The sequence below is a fragment of the Podarcis muralis genome, chromosome 10 (genome assembly GCF_964188315.1).
Source record: "Podarcis muralis chromosome 10, rPodMur119.hap1.1, whole genome shotgun sequence".
In the NCBI taxonomy this organism is placed as follows: domain Eukaryota; kingdom Metazoa; phylum Chordata; class Lepidosauria; order Squamata; family Lacertidae; genus Podarcis; species Podarcis muralis.
Window position 1 is genome coordinate 58424626 of NC_135664.1, and position 14963 is coordinate 58439588.

Consider the following 14963-nt stretch of genomic DNA (forward strand, 5'->3'; position numbering starts at 1 on the left):
CTGTTTAACAATGATTTGATTGTACTGTGGTCACTCAGGCATTGCAAATATTCAGGCTGTGCACCAGATTTGGCTGAAGCCTGAACTGAATTGGGCCAGTTAGGGAGGAGGGGAATCCTAAGTTGGGTAGAGGAAGCGCCAGACTGAGCCAGGTTGGGCTGCCTGGAACAATCTGGGGCTTTTAGGGAGTGGGGCATTGGTTGGGATGCAGTAGAGGCAGGGAGTCTGTTTCTCCAGCAAACTCCCCGCAGGGAATGTGCTGGGGAAGCTGACCCCTGAAGGATTGAATTCTCTGGTAAGCATCTAAAACAGTATTCATTTTGCAAGTCTCTCTTGCTGTTGTAATCTTACCTGGTTTCCTCCAGCACACCAGCAGCTCCTTCTGCTGAAACCGAACAGGGATTTGTGTTGCCATACAAGGCCCTATAAAGAAAGTGCCTACAGTGGGTCTGGCTTCTGCCGCCTCCATCCACACTACTCATTGCTCCCATCATCAGCCTCAACAAGTTCCCTTCCTGCCTATCTTACCCTTTAAGCAAGCACCAAGCACATCCCATGGATGCTGCCGGGTCTTGAGAGTTCAGGCTTCTCCCACCTGTGCCATTCCTTGCTGCCACCCAGCTGCCCCTTGAGGCCTTTCAAGTGGAACACACACTGCATCTTCCTTGCCAGCCTCTGCTTTTACGGCACCCCCTCAGATGGTGAGGGAAGCGAGCGCTGTGTCTCTTTCCCCACCCATGAACAGGAGGTTTCAGTCCCATTGACTTTCAGCTCTGCTCTGCCAGTGTGCTCCCTGTGGAGCAGCTCCCAGCAGAATTAAATCCTCCTGCTCTGGGGTGAGGTAGGAGATGCAGAGTTTGCTCCTTTCCTCTCCACTCCCCCAGTTGATTTGGGACTGGATCTGGGCCTGGTGTTTCCCACATTAGCCCAGTTTTTTTGGAGGGGGAGGCATGCACAGCCTTAGGAAATAGGTCATTGTTTTCCCATTGCAACTTTAGTGTAAATAATAATAATAATAATAATAATAATAATAATAATAATAATAATAATAATTTATTACTTATACCCCGCCCATCTGGCTGGGCCTCCCCAGCCACTCTGGGCAGCTTCCATAAAAACCAAAAATACAGTAAAATCACATGTTAAAAACTTCCCTGAACAGGGCTGCCTTAAGATGTCTTCTGAATGTTAGGTAGTTGTTTATCGCTTTGACATCTGCTGGAAGGGCGTTCCACAGGGCGGGCGCCACTACCGAGAAGGCCCTCTGCCTGGTTCCCTGTAGCTTTGCTTCTCGCAATGAGGGAACCGCCAGAAGGCCCTCGGCGCTGGACCTCAGCGTCCGGGCAGAATGATGGGGGTGGAGACGCTCCTTCAGGTATACTGGACCGAGGCCGTTTAGGGCTTTAAAGGTCAGCACCAACACTTTGAATTGTGCTCGGAAACGTACTGGGAGCCAATGCAGGTCTTTCAAGACCGGTGTTATATGGTCTCGGCGGCCGCCCCCAGTCACCAGTCTAGCTGCCGCATTCTGGATTAATTGTAGTTTCCGAGTCACCTTCAAAGGTAGCCCCACGTAGAGTGCATTGCAGTAGTCCAAGCGGGAGATAACCAGAGCATGCACCACTCTGGCGAGACAGTCCGCAGGCAGATAGGGTCTCAGCCTACGTACCAGATGGAGCTGGTAAACAGCTGCCCTGGACACAGATTTGACCTGTGCCTCCATGGACAGCTGTGAGTCCAAAATGACTCCCAGGCTGCGCACCTGGTCCTTCAGGGGCACAGTTACCCCATTCAGGACCAGGGAATCCTCCACACCTGCCCGCCTCCTGTCCCCCAAAAACAGTACTTCTGTCTTGTCAGGATTCAATCTCAATCTGTTAGCCGCCATCCATCCTCCAACCGCCTCCAGACACTCACGCAGGACCTTCACCGCCTTCACTGGTTCTGATTTAAAAGAGAGGTAGAGCTGGGTATCATCGGCATACTGATGAACACCCAGCCCAAACCTCCTGATGATCTCTCCCAGCGGCTGCATGTAAATGTTGAAAAGCATGGGGGAGAGGACAGAACCCTGAGGCACCCCACAAGTGAGAGCCCAGGGGTCTGAACACTCATCCCCCACCACCACTTTCTGAACACGGCCCAGGAGGAAGGAGCGGAACCACTGTATGACAGTGCCCCCAGCTCCCAGCCCCTCAAGACGGTCCAGAAGGATGCTATGGTCGATGGTATCAAACGCCGCTGAGAGATCCAGCAGAACTAGGAAACAGCTCTCACCTTTGTCCCTAGCCCGCCGGAGATCATCAACCAGTGCGACCAAGGCAGTTTCAGTCCCATGATGAGGCCTGAATCCCGACTGGAAGGGATCCAAATGGTCCGCTTCTTCCAGGCGTGCCTGGAGTTGTTCGGCAACCGCTCGCTCAATCACCTTGCCCAGGAATGGAAGATTTGAGACTGGGCGATAATTGGCCATCGTGGCCGCATCTAAAGATGTTTTTTTAAGAAGCGGTTTAATAACCGCCTCTTTCAGCGGGTCTGGGAAGGCTCCCTCACGGAGGGAAGCATTCACCACCCCACGAAGCCCATCGCCCAGTCCTTCCCGGCTAGCTTTTATAAGCCAGGATGGGCAAGGATCCAGGAGACAGGTGGTTGGTTTCACTCGTCCAAGCAGCCTGTCCACATCCTCGGAGGTAACAGATTGGAATTGATCCCACTCAACTTGACTAGACAGAACTCTAGCACTCTCCCGCCCCGGCCCTGCTCCCACGGTGGAGTCTACTTCTTCCCGAATCTGAGCGATTTTATCTGCAAAAAACTTTGCAAAATCATTGCAGGAGAACATGTGGCCCGTACTGGGCCCCGATGTTGCAGGTGGTTCCGCTAAATTGTGAACCACCTGAAAAAGTCTCCTGCTGCTGTTTTCTGCAGATGCAATAGAGGCGGTGAAGAAATTCTTCTTCGCCGTCGCTATCGCCACTTGGTAGGCTCGACGTTGAGCTCTAACCTGTGTCCGGTCAGATTCGGAATGAGTTATCCGCCACCGGCGCTCTAGCCGTCTCAACGATTGTTTCATTGCCCTCAGATCCGTGGAAAACCACGGGGCTGTCCGGGCTCCATGCAATCGGAGAGGGCGCTTCGGAGCCAAACAGTCAATAGCCCTGGTTAACTCCACATTCCAGCGGGCCACCAGGGAATCGGCTGAAAGGCCATCAACATGGGATAAAGCATCCCCTACCACTCTCTGGAAACCATTTGGATCCATTAGGTGGCGGGGGCGGACCATCCGAATTGGTCCCACCTCCCTGCAGAGGGGATGGGTCGCAGAGAAGTCCAGTTGCACCAGGAAGTGATCTGACCATGGCACTTCTTTCGTTTCGCTTTTACTTAGTGTCAGATCACCAACATCCATAGAGGTAAACACCAGGTCCAAGGCATGTCCACGGCTATGGGTAGGGCCAGACTTATTCAGGGACAGCCCCATGGAGGCCATGCTTTCCACGAAGTCCCGAGCGGCCCCTTGTAAGGTCGTGTCGGCATGGATGTTAAAATCCCCTAGGACGACCAAGCTAGGTGTCTCCAGGAGAACATCCGCCACGACCTGAAGCAGCTCGGACAGGGAATCCTTGGTGCAGCGGGGAGGTCGGTACACCAAAAGGAATCCTGTACTGCCCCTATTGCCCAACTTCCAGAACATGCACTCAGAAAACTGGGTCTTCCCAATAGGACGCCTGGTGCAAACTAATGACTTCCTAAAAATCACTGCAACCCCCCCTCCCCGCCCACATGACCTGGGTTGCTGTGCGTAAGAGAAACCTGGTGGACAAGCAGCAGCAAGGACAGGCCCATCTGCTTCATCCAGCCAAGTCTCTGTCACACATGCCAGGTCAAGTCCTCCATCCATGATCACGTCATGGATGGCAGTGGTCTTATGAATCATTGACCTGGCATTGCACAGCAACACTTTCAGGTCATGTGGGTATCCCTTGCTGATTCTAGTATCCATCCGGTCAGGACCAGACCCGGAGGCAGGAATAGTCCTCAGACAACGACTAAACCTGCCCCCTCTGTAATGACATGGTAAAGTTCTTTTCTCTTGTAAGAATTGCTTGCACTTCTCTTCCAATAGGGCCTAATGAGTTAATATGTTAGTAATTACTTTAGGTTTCTCTTGGGTAGACAAGCAACATTTCTGCCAGTAGAATCCTGTCATGTGTTGTCAAAGCCAATATGAAAATAATCAGTTTTTGTTAAGGAAATGTTCGAATGAGGTACTACATGCCTTTTTGTAGAAGGTGAATTCTGCGTGTTCCCAAAACAAAGCCCCCACCTAGCCCTGGTTAACTAGAAAAAAGTAATATGACTTAACTGAAAGTGTTAAAACAGTTTTGTAACAGCTTCCTTTAATTTAATTAGAGGAACACATTTTTGATTGACTTTTCTCGGAGAATTTTGTTCACGAACACAGTGAGCAAAAAATTGAATTGCAAATCCTCTTCCCACTTTTCCCCATTTCAGATTCTCAGGATGCAGGAAGCTGCTCCACAACTACCACCTCAGGAGTTGCAGTTCTTAAGATGGGTCGTTTTCAGGTATTTTACAGCATTTTGTTGTGTCTACCCTAGCTACTGTGTGACTTTTATGGTTCTTATTTTATAGACAGGGAGCTGAGACTGGGACAATATTGTACAACTGTTATGGCTGCTCTGGCCCATCTGCATCAACAACACTCTTGCCCTTTAAGCATTACTAGCATTCTTCAAAAGACGCCCATCTTGTCTCATTATCCATTTTCTGCTTTCATCTTGTGACTATGTTATTTGGTGTCAGCACATGTTTTTATCAGAAAATGATCTAATGCAGTGGTTGGCTCCTTTTGGAGGGAGAACTGTATAAAATTGTTCTGACTTCTTATGTGAAGCCTTGGCACAAACAACCCTTAGTTCCTGTGCCTTACTGTAACTGTAACTAAGCCTATACATGTGAAGCAGATCCACATATTTTTCTGTTTAACCCTGCTTCCACTTTCTTTTCCTTTTGTTCTGCGTCACCTGTGTCAAATTTCAGACTCAGCTGCTCAAGGCAGGAACCTATCCTCTTACACTTTGTAAAGTGCCACTCTGTAAAGGTGCTCTGGCTATAATACTGTATGTCTCTATTGTCTCTAGGTGTCAGTAGCTGTGGATGAGCAGAAAGAGAGTGGAAGTAAGCCCAGGCACTTCGACACAAGCAGCTCAGATTCCTCATCTTTGTCTAGCAGCAGCAGCCCTGAGAGTACTCTGGTGAAGCCAACCTCCAGTGGGATAGCCGAGGCCATTGCTGTTACCTCTGCAGATGTGGTGGATGGAGTTTTTTCACACACTTCCACCGCCAATTTGCAGCCAACCAAGGTTGGGCGTTTCCAGGTGACGACGACAGCAACAGACCAAGTGGGCCGGTTTTCTGTGTCTAAAACTCAAGATGAGGTGACCTGTGTGGAGAGAGAGGCCCCTGCAATAGTCCCTCTGACTGTAAACTCGGAGCACGTATCTTCTCCCATCAAAACTCCTAAACCAGGGCTTATAGCGAGAAGGCATTCTCTGCACCTGAATGGGCCATCGTCTGAGCTGGAAGCTGCCTTCCTGAGTGGTGCAGCTAAGGAGCAAGATGATGGCTCAAGGAGTCCAGACTCTCTCCATCCACCTGGGTCAAAGATCAGTCTTCCAGTTCAGAGCCTTAGCAACTCATTCAACTCTTCCTACATGAGCAGTGATAATGAGTCGGACATAGAAGATGAAGACTTGAAGTGCGAGCTGCGCCAATTGCGAGAGAAGTAAGTCCTCTAGCCCCACCCCACCCAGACTTTTTAAGAGGACATAATGAGTAGAAGCAATACTTGATTGAAAGTTTTATCCCGTGTAGTGGGACTAAAAACAGTTATCTGCAGTCAACACTTGCAGGGAATTTGTATAGTGAGGTCTGCAATATTCGTCCCCTGTTTTTCTAGTGGAATGAGTGCCTCCTTGCAAATTACATCTCCTTATTAATGGATAGGCAGCTGAGGATGAGAAAATAGGGGCTTCTCTGAGAGTTCACAGCAGAGGCAAGATTTTAACTGGAGATGTCTGGGACACTGTTCAGTCTTAGATGCTAAAAATGCATGAGCGGACTAGATGTCTAGCTCTTTAGTGTTTTATGAGTGGACTAAAGTACAGAGAGCTCCCATGCTTCTGGCTTTCTCGCTTTAGCTAATTGCAAATTCAGGTGACTCAGTGTTGAGAATTTCATTCCTCCGGTGCTGCAGATGTGTGTGTGGGATTGTTACGTGTCACATGTCTGTTTACATTCCAGCACTGATTGTTGGAGAGGAAATTGAGATACACTGTTTCCGCTCTTATACAGAGGAACTTGCTTTTGCAGCTTCCTCTCTCCGAGGAAGAAAGACAGAAAGGAGCCATGTTTTCTTTGTTCTGTTACTTTTGCTTTAATTTGCAATAAATTAGGCTTAGATGTTACTCCTGAAGGCTGAGCTTCTGTTTTGAACTCTGCTTGTCATGTGCTCATGTCCCTGAATATGGACCACATCAGCTTGATGGGAGACCGGAGTGATGAATCCCGGGCGACGCTACCTTGTGGGGAGGCACCAGGTCTCGGCGTTCATAAAAGAATTAGAGAAACAGTTCCAAAACTGCTTGGAAAGAACCTCTGGGCTTCCAGGATACTTTGGGCAGTTGAGCCAAGAGAGAAAAATGGATCTGAAGCCAGGGGTGGGGATTTTGTGACCTTCCAGATGTTCTTCTACTCCAGTTCCTATCATCCCTGTCAACTAGCCATGCTGACTTGGGCTGATGAGTTTAGTGTATTATCTATTTATTTATTTTTAAAAAACCAGACTCAGGGGAGGTTGCAGTGATTAAAACATAATGAAGCACAAGAAAATAAATCAACACAATTAAGTAAAGTATCAACCATCTGTCCATATATTAATATATAGGCCAAACCTTAACGCTCTTGAAATACATGATGGTCCAAGGTTCCCCACTTCTGATCCAAAGGAACCAGGTTCATCTAGTATCAGTTAACTCTAGGAGTAGGCAGTTGGCAGTGGGAGAAAATGAAGGGCAGGGGAAGAGAATTTAACTACCGATGGTCCATGAGTTTTACATAAATGTCCACTTTTCCCACTTCCCTCTCCTCCCCGCCCCCTTTATATAGCTATAAAATCCTTAGTACAACAGGAGAATGCTGGGGTGGATTTTTTCTCTCCCCTTTTCCTCCTGAAACTATTTGCTTCTCCCCCTTCACTAGCCTGCCCTGAACTGCCCTGCACTGTTGCATGCTGTTTGGAGCACTCCTCTGAGAGGGTGGTAATCCACTGTCATACTGTGTGCAGCCATAGTTGTATAGGATAATGCCTAGATAAATAGCTTCTAATCTGGGTTCACTTCTTGTCCATCCATTATTGAGATGATTTAGTGGTATGAAAAGTGACACATATTTCCTTTCCTGTTCATTTAGGCACCTTAAAGAGATCCAAGAGCTTCAAAGTCGCCAAAAGATGGAGATTGAACTGCTTTACACGAAACTGGGCAAGGTACCTCCAGCAGTAATCATCCCTCCTGCCGCTCCTCTGTCAGGCAGGCGAAGAAGACCCACTAAAGGAAAAGGCAGCAGATCCAGCCGCAGCAGCTCCCAGGGTAACAAGAGCCCTCAAATTTTGGGTAAGACGCTTTAGAAATGGCCATGGGTTGGGTAAGTTGGCTTTGTGTAGTGTCTTGTGACGTGCTGCTTAATATGGGCTCGACTGGCTACTATGAACTCTCCTACTGCAAATTCTCCTTCCAACTGCCACTGATCTTTATCCCACTTCCTTCAAGGAGCTCAGAGTAGTGCACATGATCGCTGCCTCTCTCTTCCTTTTGTAATGTAGATTAAGCTGAAAGCAGGTGGCTGGCTTTCTGTTTCTTAGTGAGCTTTGTGTCTCACTGGCAACTTGAACCAGGGGTGGGGATATTTTTGTGCTTGGCTGGCCAAATCCTTATTTCCCCACGCCTGATGAGCCAAATTTGACAGGAGTGCGGGGTGCCTACCTCTCAATCACCCGACGTCACTATGATGCCATGTGACATTGCACTTTGAAGCCCTTCAGAGGATGCTGCAGGGCTGTTGGAAAGTGTTTTGCAAGCAGCCCAGTGCTGCTCTTTAAACCTGGGAAAACTGGAGGTTAAAGGTAGCAGTTTGAGGGCCTTTGTAAAAGGGCTTTCCAACAGCCCTGCACTGTGCTTTGAAGCAGCATGCAGCAGGACTGAAGTCTCCACTCCTCAGCGGATGAGTGGAGACTTCAATTCTGCTCTCTGCAGGGTTCTCAGCAGGATTTAACTCCCCTCTCCATCAGCTGATGAGCAGAAAGTTAAATTCTTCTGCAGTTCCCTGTGGAGAACTGGTTTGTGCGGCTAACACAGAAGGCAACCCCACGCCCCCAACAATCATCTGGTGCCTCCTCGCCCATCAGTGCGGCGACAGCTGATTGGCAGGTGGGTGTGATTTTGAAGAAATAGCCTGGCTGGACAAATTGGGGGCCCTGTTGGACCAAGATATGCCTGCAGGTCAGAGGTTCCCCACCCCCAGAAACCCAGGTCTCCTCAGCTCACGTTCAGCTGTCTTTATCCACAACAAGTGTTATGCAAAACGTAAGCACCAAAGTTGTATTCCATAGCCTTTTCACTGTGCATTTTAGACTTTAGATGAAAACTCAAGAAGTGCTGAGGGATTGTATTGGGCAAAGCAAGACTTCCTGCAGCATTTTCTGTGGGGTATGTGCAGTGAAGACATGCAGTTAATGTGTTTATTGTTTACTGCCTTGTAGATTTTACTTTTAAGGTGTGGAATGTAAATATAACTAATTAGTCCTCTGTTACCGTACCCAGTAGAAACAGGTGGATTCTGAGTCTTAATTTGTGTGCATTGCCCTTGTTGACTGAGTAGCCACAAGCAGCAGTGTAGCAGTCCTGTGAAAGCTTTTCATTTTTTTGGCCTGTGTTCATTTCTCCCATTAGCTGTTGCTGGTTTCAGCCTAGTTAATATCTAAAGCAGGGGTAGGGAACCTCTGGGCCACAGGCCTAATCAGGCCTTGCATAGCTCCCAGTTTGGCCTACAAGGCCATTTCCCTCCATGCCATGCCGACCTACCGCACACACAACATAATCAGATGTGATGTCAGGTGAGGGGCAGGTAGAGCCTTAAAGTGCATTCCCAGTTGTGCATTGGCAAGGGAGATTTGCTGTCATGGCTGAAGAGCTGATTGGCAGGAAGAGCAAGCCTGCTGGGGTTGGGCTGCACAGTTGATCCCTGCATGGGAAGTTCTATTGGCTGACATATGGTAGTTCAAAGCCCTTTTTTCTGCAGGAATTGTCTCTATTGTAGTGTAGTGCAGCTTATCCCTGCAAAAAGCAGGTTTGAAGTTGCTGCCTATCAACTGATAAGTGGCAACTTCAAGCCCACTGGATTGTATTTGCTACCATGTTTCCTGGTAGCACAGCTGGTCTCTGCAGAAACCAGGCACCCACCAGTTAAAGTGGGCCACTGGAGTTGGGGTAACCCACAACTAGCCCCCCCCCCCCCCCAGCTGGATCCAATTCCCTACCCCTGATCTAGAGTTTCCTTTCATGTGCCAGCAGAGGTCATCCTTAAGAAGTGAAATATGAACACTGTGCATTTGGGATGGGAAAACTTAAGTACCCATCATGTTGCCAGTGTCCTGATTTGCTTCCCTCTCTCCCTAGGCAATCTGTCTGCTCAGAGTGCACCTTCGGTCTTGCCCCAACAGCAGACCCTCCACCCTCCTGGCACTGTCCAAGAGACAGGACAGAACCATCTGTTACAGCCTCTGAAACCATCTCCTTCTAGTGAGAACCTCTACTCTGCCTTTACTAGTGATGGTGCCATTTCTGCGCCAGGCCAAGGTAAATGTTGTAGATTAGCAGCATGGAGAGAAACGTGACTGGGGGCTGAGGTGGGGGATTAAATATCCTGCTACATTTCAGATTATCTCCTTCGTAGGATGAAGCTGTGAGGCCTGGGACACTCCGGCAAGTAAAATTAAGGATATGACAGTGAAGGTTGCCCTGTATGTTTTTGCACCTTCCACATCAAGGAGAGATGATGGAGGGGAAGAGCTTGAGGCAGATAGTGCAATATGTTCTCCCTGGATAAATTGGGAGCTTGTCAACTTTATTTGCACAAGTTAGAAGTTTATCATGGTCCCTGAGAGACCATATTTGAATTTGCAGTTTGCATGCATAACATACTCATTTCTGACACACACATTAATGGTGTGGGTGGAGTGGCAGTATGTTGCTTCAAGACAAGGAGGTGGGTATATCAATACAAGAACAGAATATGCTGCTGCTTCTTCCAAGTCACCTTCCTAATGAGAAGGGAGCTTCTGCTCATTCCTTTTTAACCATATGAGCCCTACTAACCTGTACCTCGTGTGTCTTTCAAGTTGTGCAATGTAATACATGTCAATGTGTGCATTGGCTGTTTTATATCACTTGTGGCATGCTGTTCCTGCTGGATTAACTATTGGAGGATAGCTCTGTTCCAGTTGAGGAAACAAACATGATTTTGGGAGTGGGGCTGGGGGAAAGAAGAGTCCTGGCTCCTTGTGTCTTGCAAATGCTCCTCTACCAGTGAGGTTCTTTTCTCTTGTGTCTTGCTAGTGCATTTCACCACCAGCCTAAAGAGTTTTCTAACATCTTGTAGTTGTGTTCTGTCTCTCTTCTCTTCTCCTTGTTCTTCCCCTCTTTTATTTTTGTTTTATCACAGGGTGTGTGAAGTTTAACTGTGCATCTGAGCGGGTGACATTCAAGCCTGGTGGCAGGAGGACCCGATTTCTGAGTACGCCCTGCTTGGCTCTTTGTGTGTAACACCTTTACTCCTTCCTCGTCTTTTTGTTTTCTGCTACTTGGATCTGTTGTCACATGCTGTCCATTCACATCTGCCTTCTTGTGTCTCTCCAACCCCAGGGCTTGGCTGAGTTGCTCTTAAGTATATCCTCCAGAAAGCTGTCTTAAAAAAAAAATATTGTGCTGCTCAGCCAAAAGGCTACAATGATAGTGGCTTATGTTTTTCAAGTTTTAATGATGCTTTGGGTAGCAAACTCCTTTCCTCAGTTTATAGTCTTCCCTGTAGTGACTGCAGGGAAGGCCATGACAGAACCTTTCCTAGTGGTTCAGCTGGGGTTCTGTGCAGACCTGGGCCAGTTTGCATAACTCTGAAGAGGCACAGCCAGCTGTTTATTTGTTTGGGCAGAGTGTGTATGTGGCAGTGACTGTCACTGCTTCAACATGCATAGCAGCAATTCAGGGTTGAGGGCTGTGTCTACTGTTGAATTGGTGCTCATGATGGAACACTTCATAGAATCGTAGAATTGGAAAGGTTCCCAAGGGTCATCTAGCTCAACCCCTTGCAGTGCAGGAATCTCAGCTAAAGCATCCATGACAGATGTCTGCTGCTTTTCCACCAAAGGACTTGAAATCAAGATGACAGTCCAGGAAGCAGTGTGACTAGTATCTACTTTTGGAGCTATGGGCATTGTACCTTGTTGTTACTTCTGTTGGAGGGAATTGCTAGCTTTTTTTGCCACTTCACCCCACCAGCTCAATTCTTAGCAGAGGAAAATGTTTAAGGTCCCCGTCTCTTGACTAAAATAGGAACCTGGGAAGGGATTATTTGTATTAGCTCATGAGTTGCATAGAGATATGATCAGTTTAGCATATGGGTGCCTTATTCAGGTTTCAACATGCAAAACCTACTTCATGCTTCATCACTTTTAGTTAGAAGAGTGACTTGTGGGAATGTATGCTTGAATGGGAAGGGCCAATGTTTGAGAAAGGGTATTCCTTCCCTCTTCCTGTGCTTTGGAAGGGAAATATAATCCCTTAATAATTGGAATTAAGATGCTTCCAGCATAAATATTTCTTGTGCTGCATCTCATGTGTTGCTTGGCACACTGTCCTTGCAGAGTGTAAAAACATGTTCAGCCTGCTTTGCTGGAGCTGTGTATTACACTTCTGAAATTAATGGTGTTTAAAGGACTATAAGGCACTTAACAAATAACATAGACCTAATAAAAGGATTAAAATTATAGCCAAAGGAATTGAGCTCTAAAAATAGCTGTTCTACATACATTTGATTGGGTCTGTCTCCAACTTCTACTGAACTAGACAGGGCCATGGAAATAGGTGGAAATGGATGGGTCGGTTGTGCTGTGATTCTCCAGCAGTTTGACTTCACCCCCGGAGGCACACTCCATTGTCTCTCAAGACAGACAGATGCCAACCACATGTGTCTATTGAATTGTGTGCTTATGCTGCAGATAGAATACTTTTTTCCTGGGTGTGCAAATTGTGTTCTTCTTCCCAGACTTAAAAAAACCAGCAGGATCTTGGGATCCTATTTTTGAAGAGCATCTGTCCATGTACACTGAGCAGCAGCTCAGCCACGCCAGGGATTTTTCTGTGCCTGTACCTAATGAGCCGAGCAGCAGATTCCAAGACAGCCTTGCACAAGGACAGCTACAATGAAAATCACAAGATGATGATATTTGACTTCAGAGAAGTTAAAAGAAACTACCTTTTTAGGATTTGAACTTGCAGCACTGCTTTAGCCTCATCGTACTTGGTTTTTAGTTGCTTGGGGCAACTGGAGTACTCTAAGTCATGCATATTTATTCTTATTTAAAGTATTTTATATCCTGCCTTTCAATCCATATGGATCTATAGGGTGGGTGGCCAGCACCCATCATAAAAACTCTTGCAGAACAACATGCAGCTCTTCTCCCCATCTCAGGCTTCTTAACTGGAAATCTCAATGTGGACAGTATAAGGCAGATCTGAAAGGATCTGCAAAAAAATAGTGATAAAGCCAGGACTAAGAACTAGCTTCTCCCAGAAAACATTGAATTGCAATAAAAGATTAATAAGAGATCAAGGAGTAGCCATCCTTTATTATTGTGGTGGATAATTAATAAATAGCAAAGATACGGCTAATCTTGCTACACACTTGCTCTAGTTTTAATGTGGCTGTTGAACGGGAGGTACCTTTGTGAAGTAAGATCCATGATGGGGAGACAGAAAATGCTACTTTGGTCTCTGGAAGTAATGGCATATGTGCAGTACCCTCTGCTGCATCCCTCAGTTTATTGCAGCTGTCCTGTAAAACAAGGCAGCACTTGTGGAAGCACGGCTTGGCTTGATGCTCAGTTTGTTTACAGGTTTCTTGTTTTACTGGATTTTGACCCGACATCCAATAACAGATTCTGGGATGGTGGGAAAAGGTATCTGTTAGAAGTTAGAAGACTGGGCACAAATAACGGGTGGGTTTCTTGATAGCTGGAGAAGAAGTGGAAGAGATTCAACAGGTATGTCCCTACCTCTGGTGGCACTGATGTTCCAGGAAATAGGGAATCAGAGAATGTCAGAATTGAGCCATTATAACGTACTCTCAAAACTTTCAGTCAGAAGGAGAAATCTGATCAGCTGGGCATAAATTAAAGATTTAGTTCAGTGTTCAGTTCAGGATTTGTTTGACTTTCAGTTCGAACTGGACTGAAGCTTTGTTTCCTCCAATCAGTAAGAGCACCTGAACTGTTGTCTGAGACTCACTCAGTCTAACTCACCAAAACCTTCTTAATATTGAATGAAATGATTAGGCCACAATCTTAATACATGTGAGAGATACAGGTGCATAAACTAAATGTGAATATTGATGCAGCTCCTCCAGTTGCCACTGTGTGTCTTGCTAGAAAAGTCCTGAAAGAATCAAAAGCGGTGTCACCAAAGGACAGGGTCCTGTTGTATTCTCCCCTCTTTATAACCAGGCTATTTGTGCTGTTTGCTTGACACTAAATGTTTCTCACTGTTTCTCCCTAACAAAATGCTTTCTCTTTGTGCTTCAGGGAAGATGGTGAAAAAAGTCTGCCCTTGCAACCAGCTCTGTAGTAATTATTGCATTTTGGTTACTTCTGAACTCTGATTGCCAAGCTGCTGTGTTTAAGTTTTCCTCTGATCTCTGAAGCTTAACCTCCCTGAATCTGTCTTGAGCACAGCATCTGTCTCTGTGTCCCTTTCTAACTTGTTTCTGCACTAACACTGCAACAGGCCTGGCCACCTCACGACGGCAGTTCCTTGCTGGAATGGCATGTTTTGACTGTCAGTCACCTGTGTCCTCCTTGCTGACGAGTAATGATGTCAAAGTGTACATTAGCACAAGTAATTTGCAGCATTTTGGGTCAGAAGGCAAAATCTCCCTCGTTCATGGGCTTTGTGTGCAGTGATCATAGCGGAAGGGGTTTGCCCTAAGCACTGATCCAATTTCAAAAGGAGCTTCCATATCTTACTAAGAGGAAGGGCAAGGACCCAGATGTCCTTAGAGAGTACCTGCAACAGGAGAAAGTGTCACCATCGATGAAGAGTCAGTAAATGGGAGTGAAGCAAATTGGCAGCGTTAAGGTGGGGAAGGGGCAGCGGCATGTGCAGTGATGTGACCCACCAGGGCCAGTTAAGCCTCTGCATTTGTTCAGTTGTATGAAGAGCCGAAATAAGTTTCTGTAACGTTTGCTGTGACTGAGCAAGATTGGAGGGAGGTTTTTTCCCCATGGTCACTGACCTCAGTGCTCGTCAGACTCTTCTTGATGGCTGGTTCAGTAGATGAAGTGTCTCGAGAACTGGCTTCATAATAAACCAGACACAAGAGTATTTTCAATACATCTCACATTTAATATGCCATTCCCTCTTATATTTTTGTTTTAGAGGGTTCCTGAGACAATCTGCTGCATTTTCAACAGCTTGTAAAGTAAAAAGCCAAATGTTAACAGACCCCATCTATCACTTCTGGGTTGAAACTTTCTCCCCATCCCCAATTTACTATTTAGCTTAGAGATGCAAGCAGGGCAGTGTCTGGGCACTACACTTACCAACAAGAGC

General features: G+C 46.8%; 1 protein-coding gene across 23 annotated transcripts in view; it reads left to right on the plus strand.

Annotated features, from left to right (window-relative positions):
- WNK1 (WNK lysine deficient protein kinase 1) overlaps positions 1–14963 on the plus strand; it is a 110044-nt gene that overhangs the window by 90093 nt on the left and 4988 nt on the right. For 10 of the 23 annotated variants that reach the window (XM_077935137.1, XM_028746610.2, XM_028746618.2 and 7 more), the window contains 6 exons: positions 4516–4589; positions 5166–5809; positions 7495–7697; positions 9759–9938; positions 10804–10896; positions 13937–13978. In XM_077935137.1, the coding sequence (XP_077791263.1) occupies positions 4516–4589; positions 5166–5809; positions 7495–7697; positions 9759–9938; positions 10804–10896; positions 13937–13978 (1236 nt within the window). The remainder of the gene's footprint in view (positions 1–4515; positions 4590–5165; positions 5810–7494; positions 7698–9758; positions 9939–10803; positions 10897–13936; positions 13979–14963) is intronic. The other 13 variants (XM_077935139.1, XM_028746625.2, XM_028746626.2 and 10 more) reach the window with 6 other exon arrangements.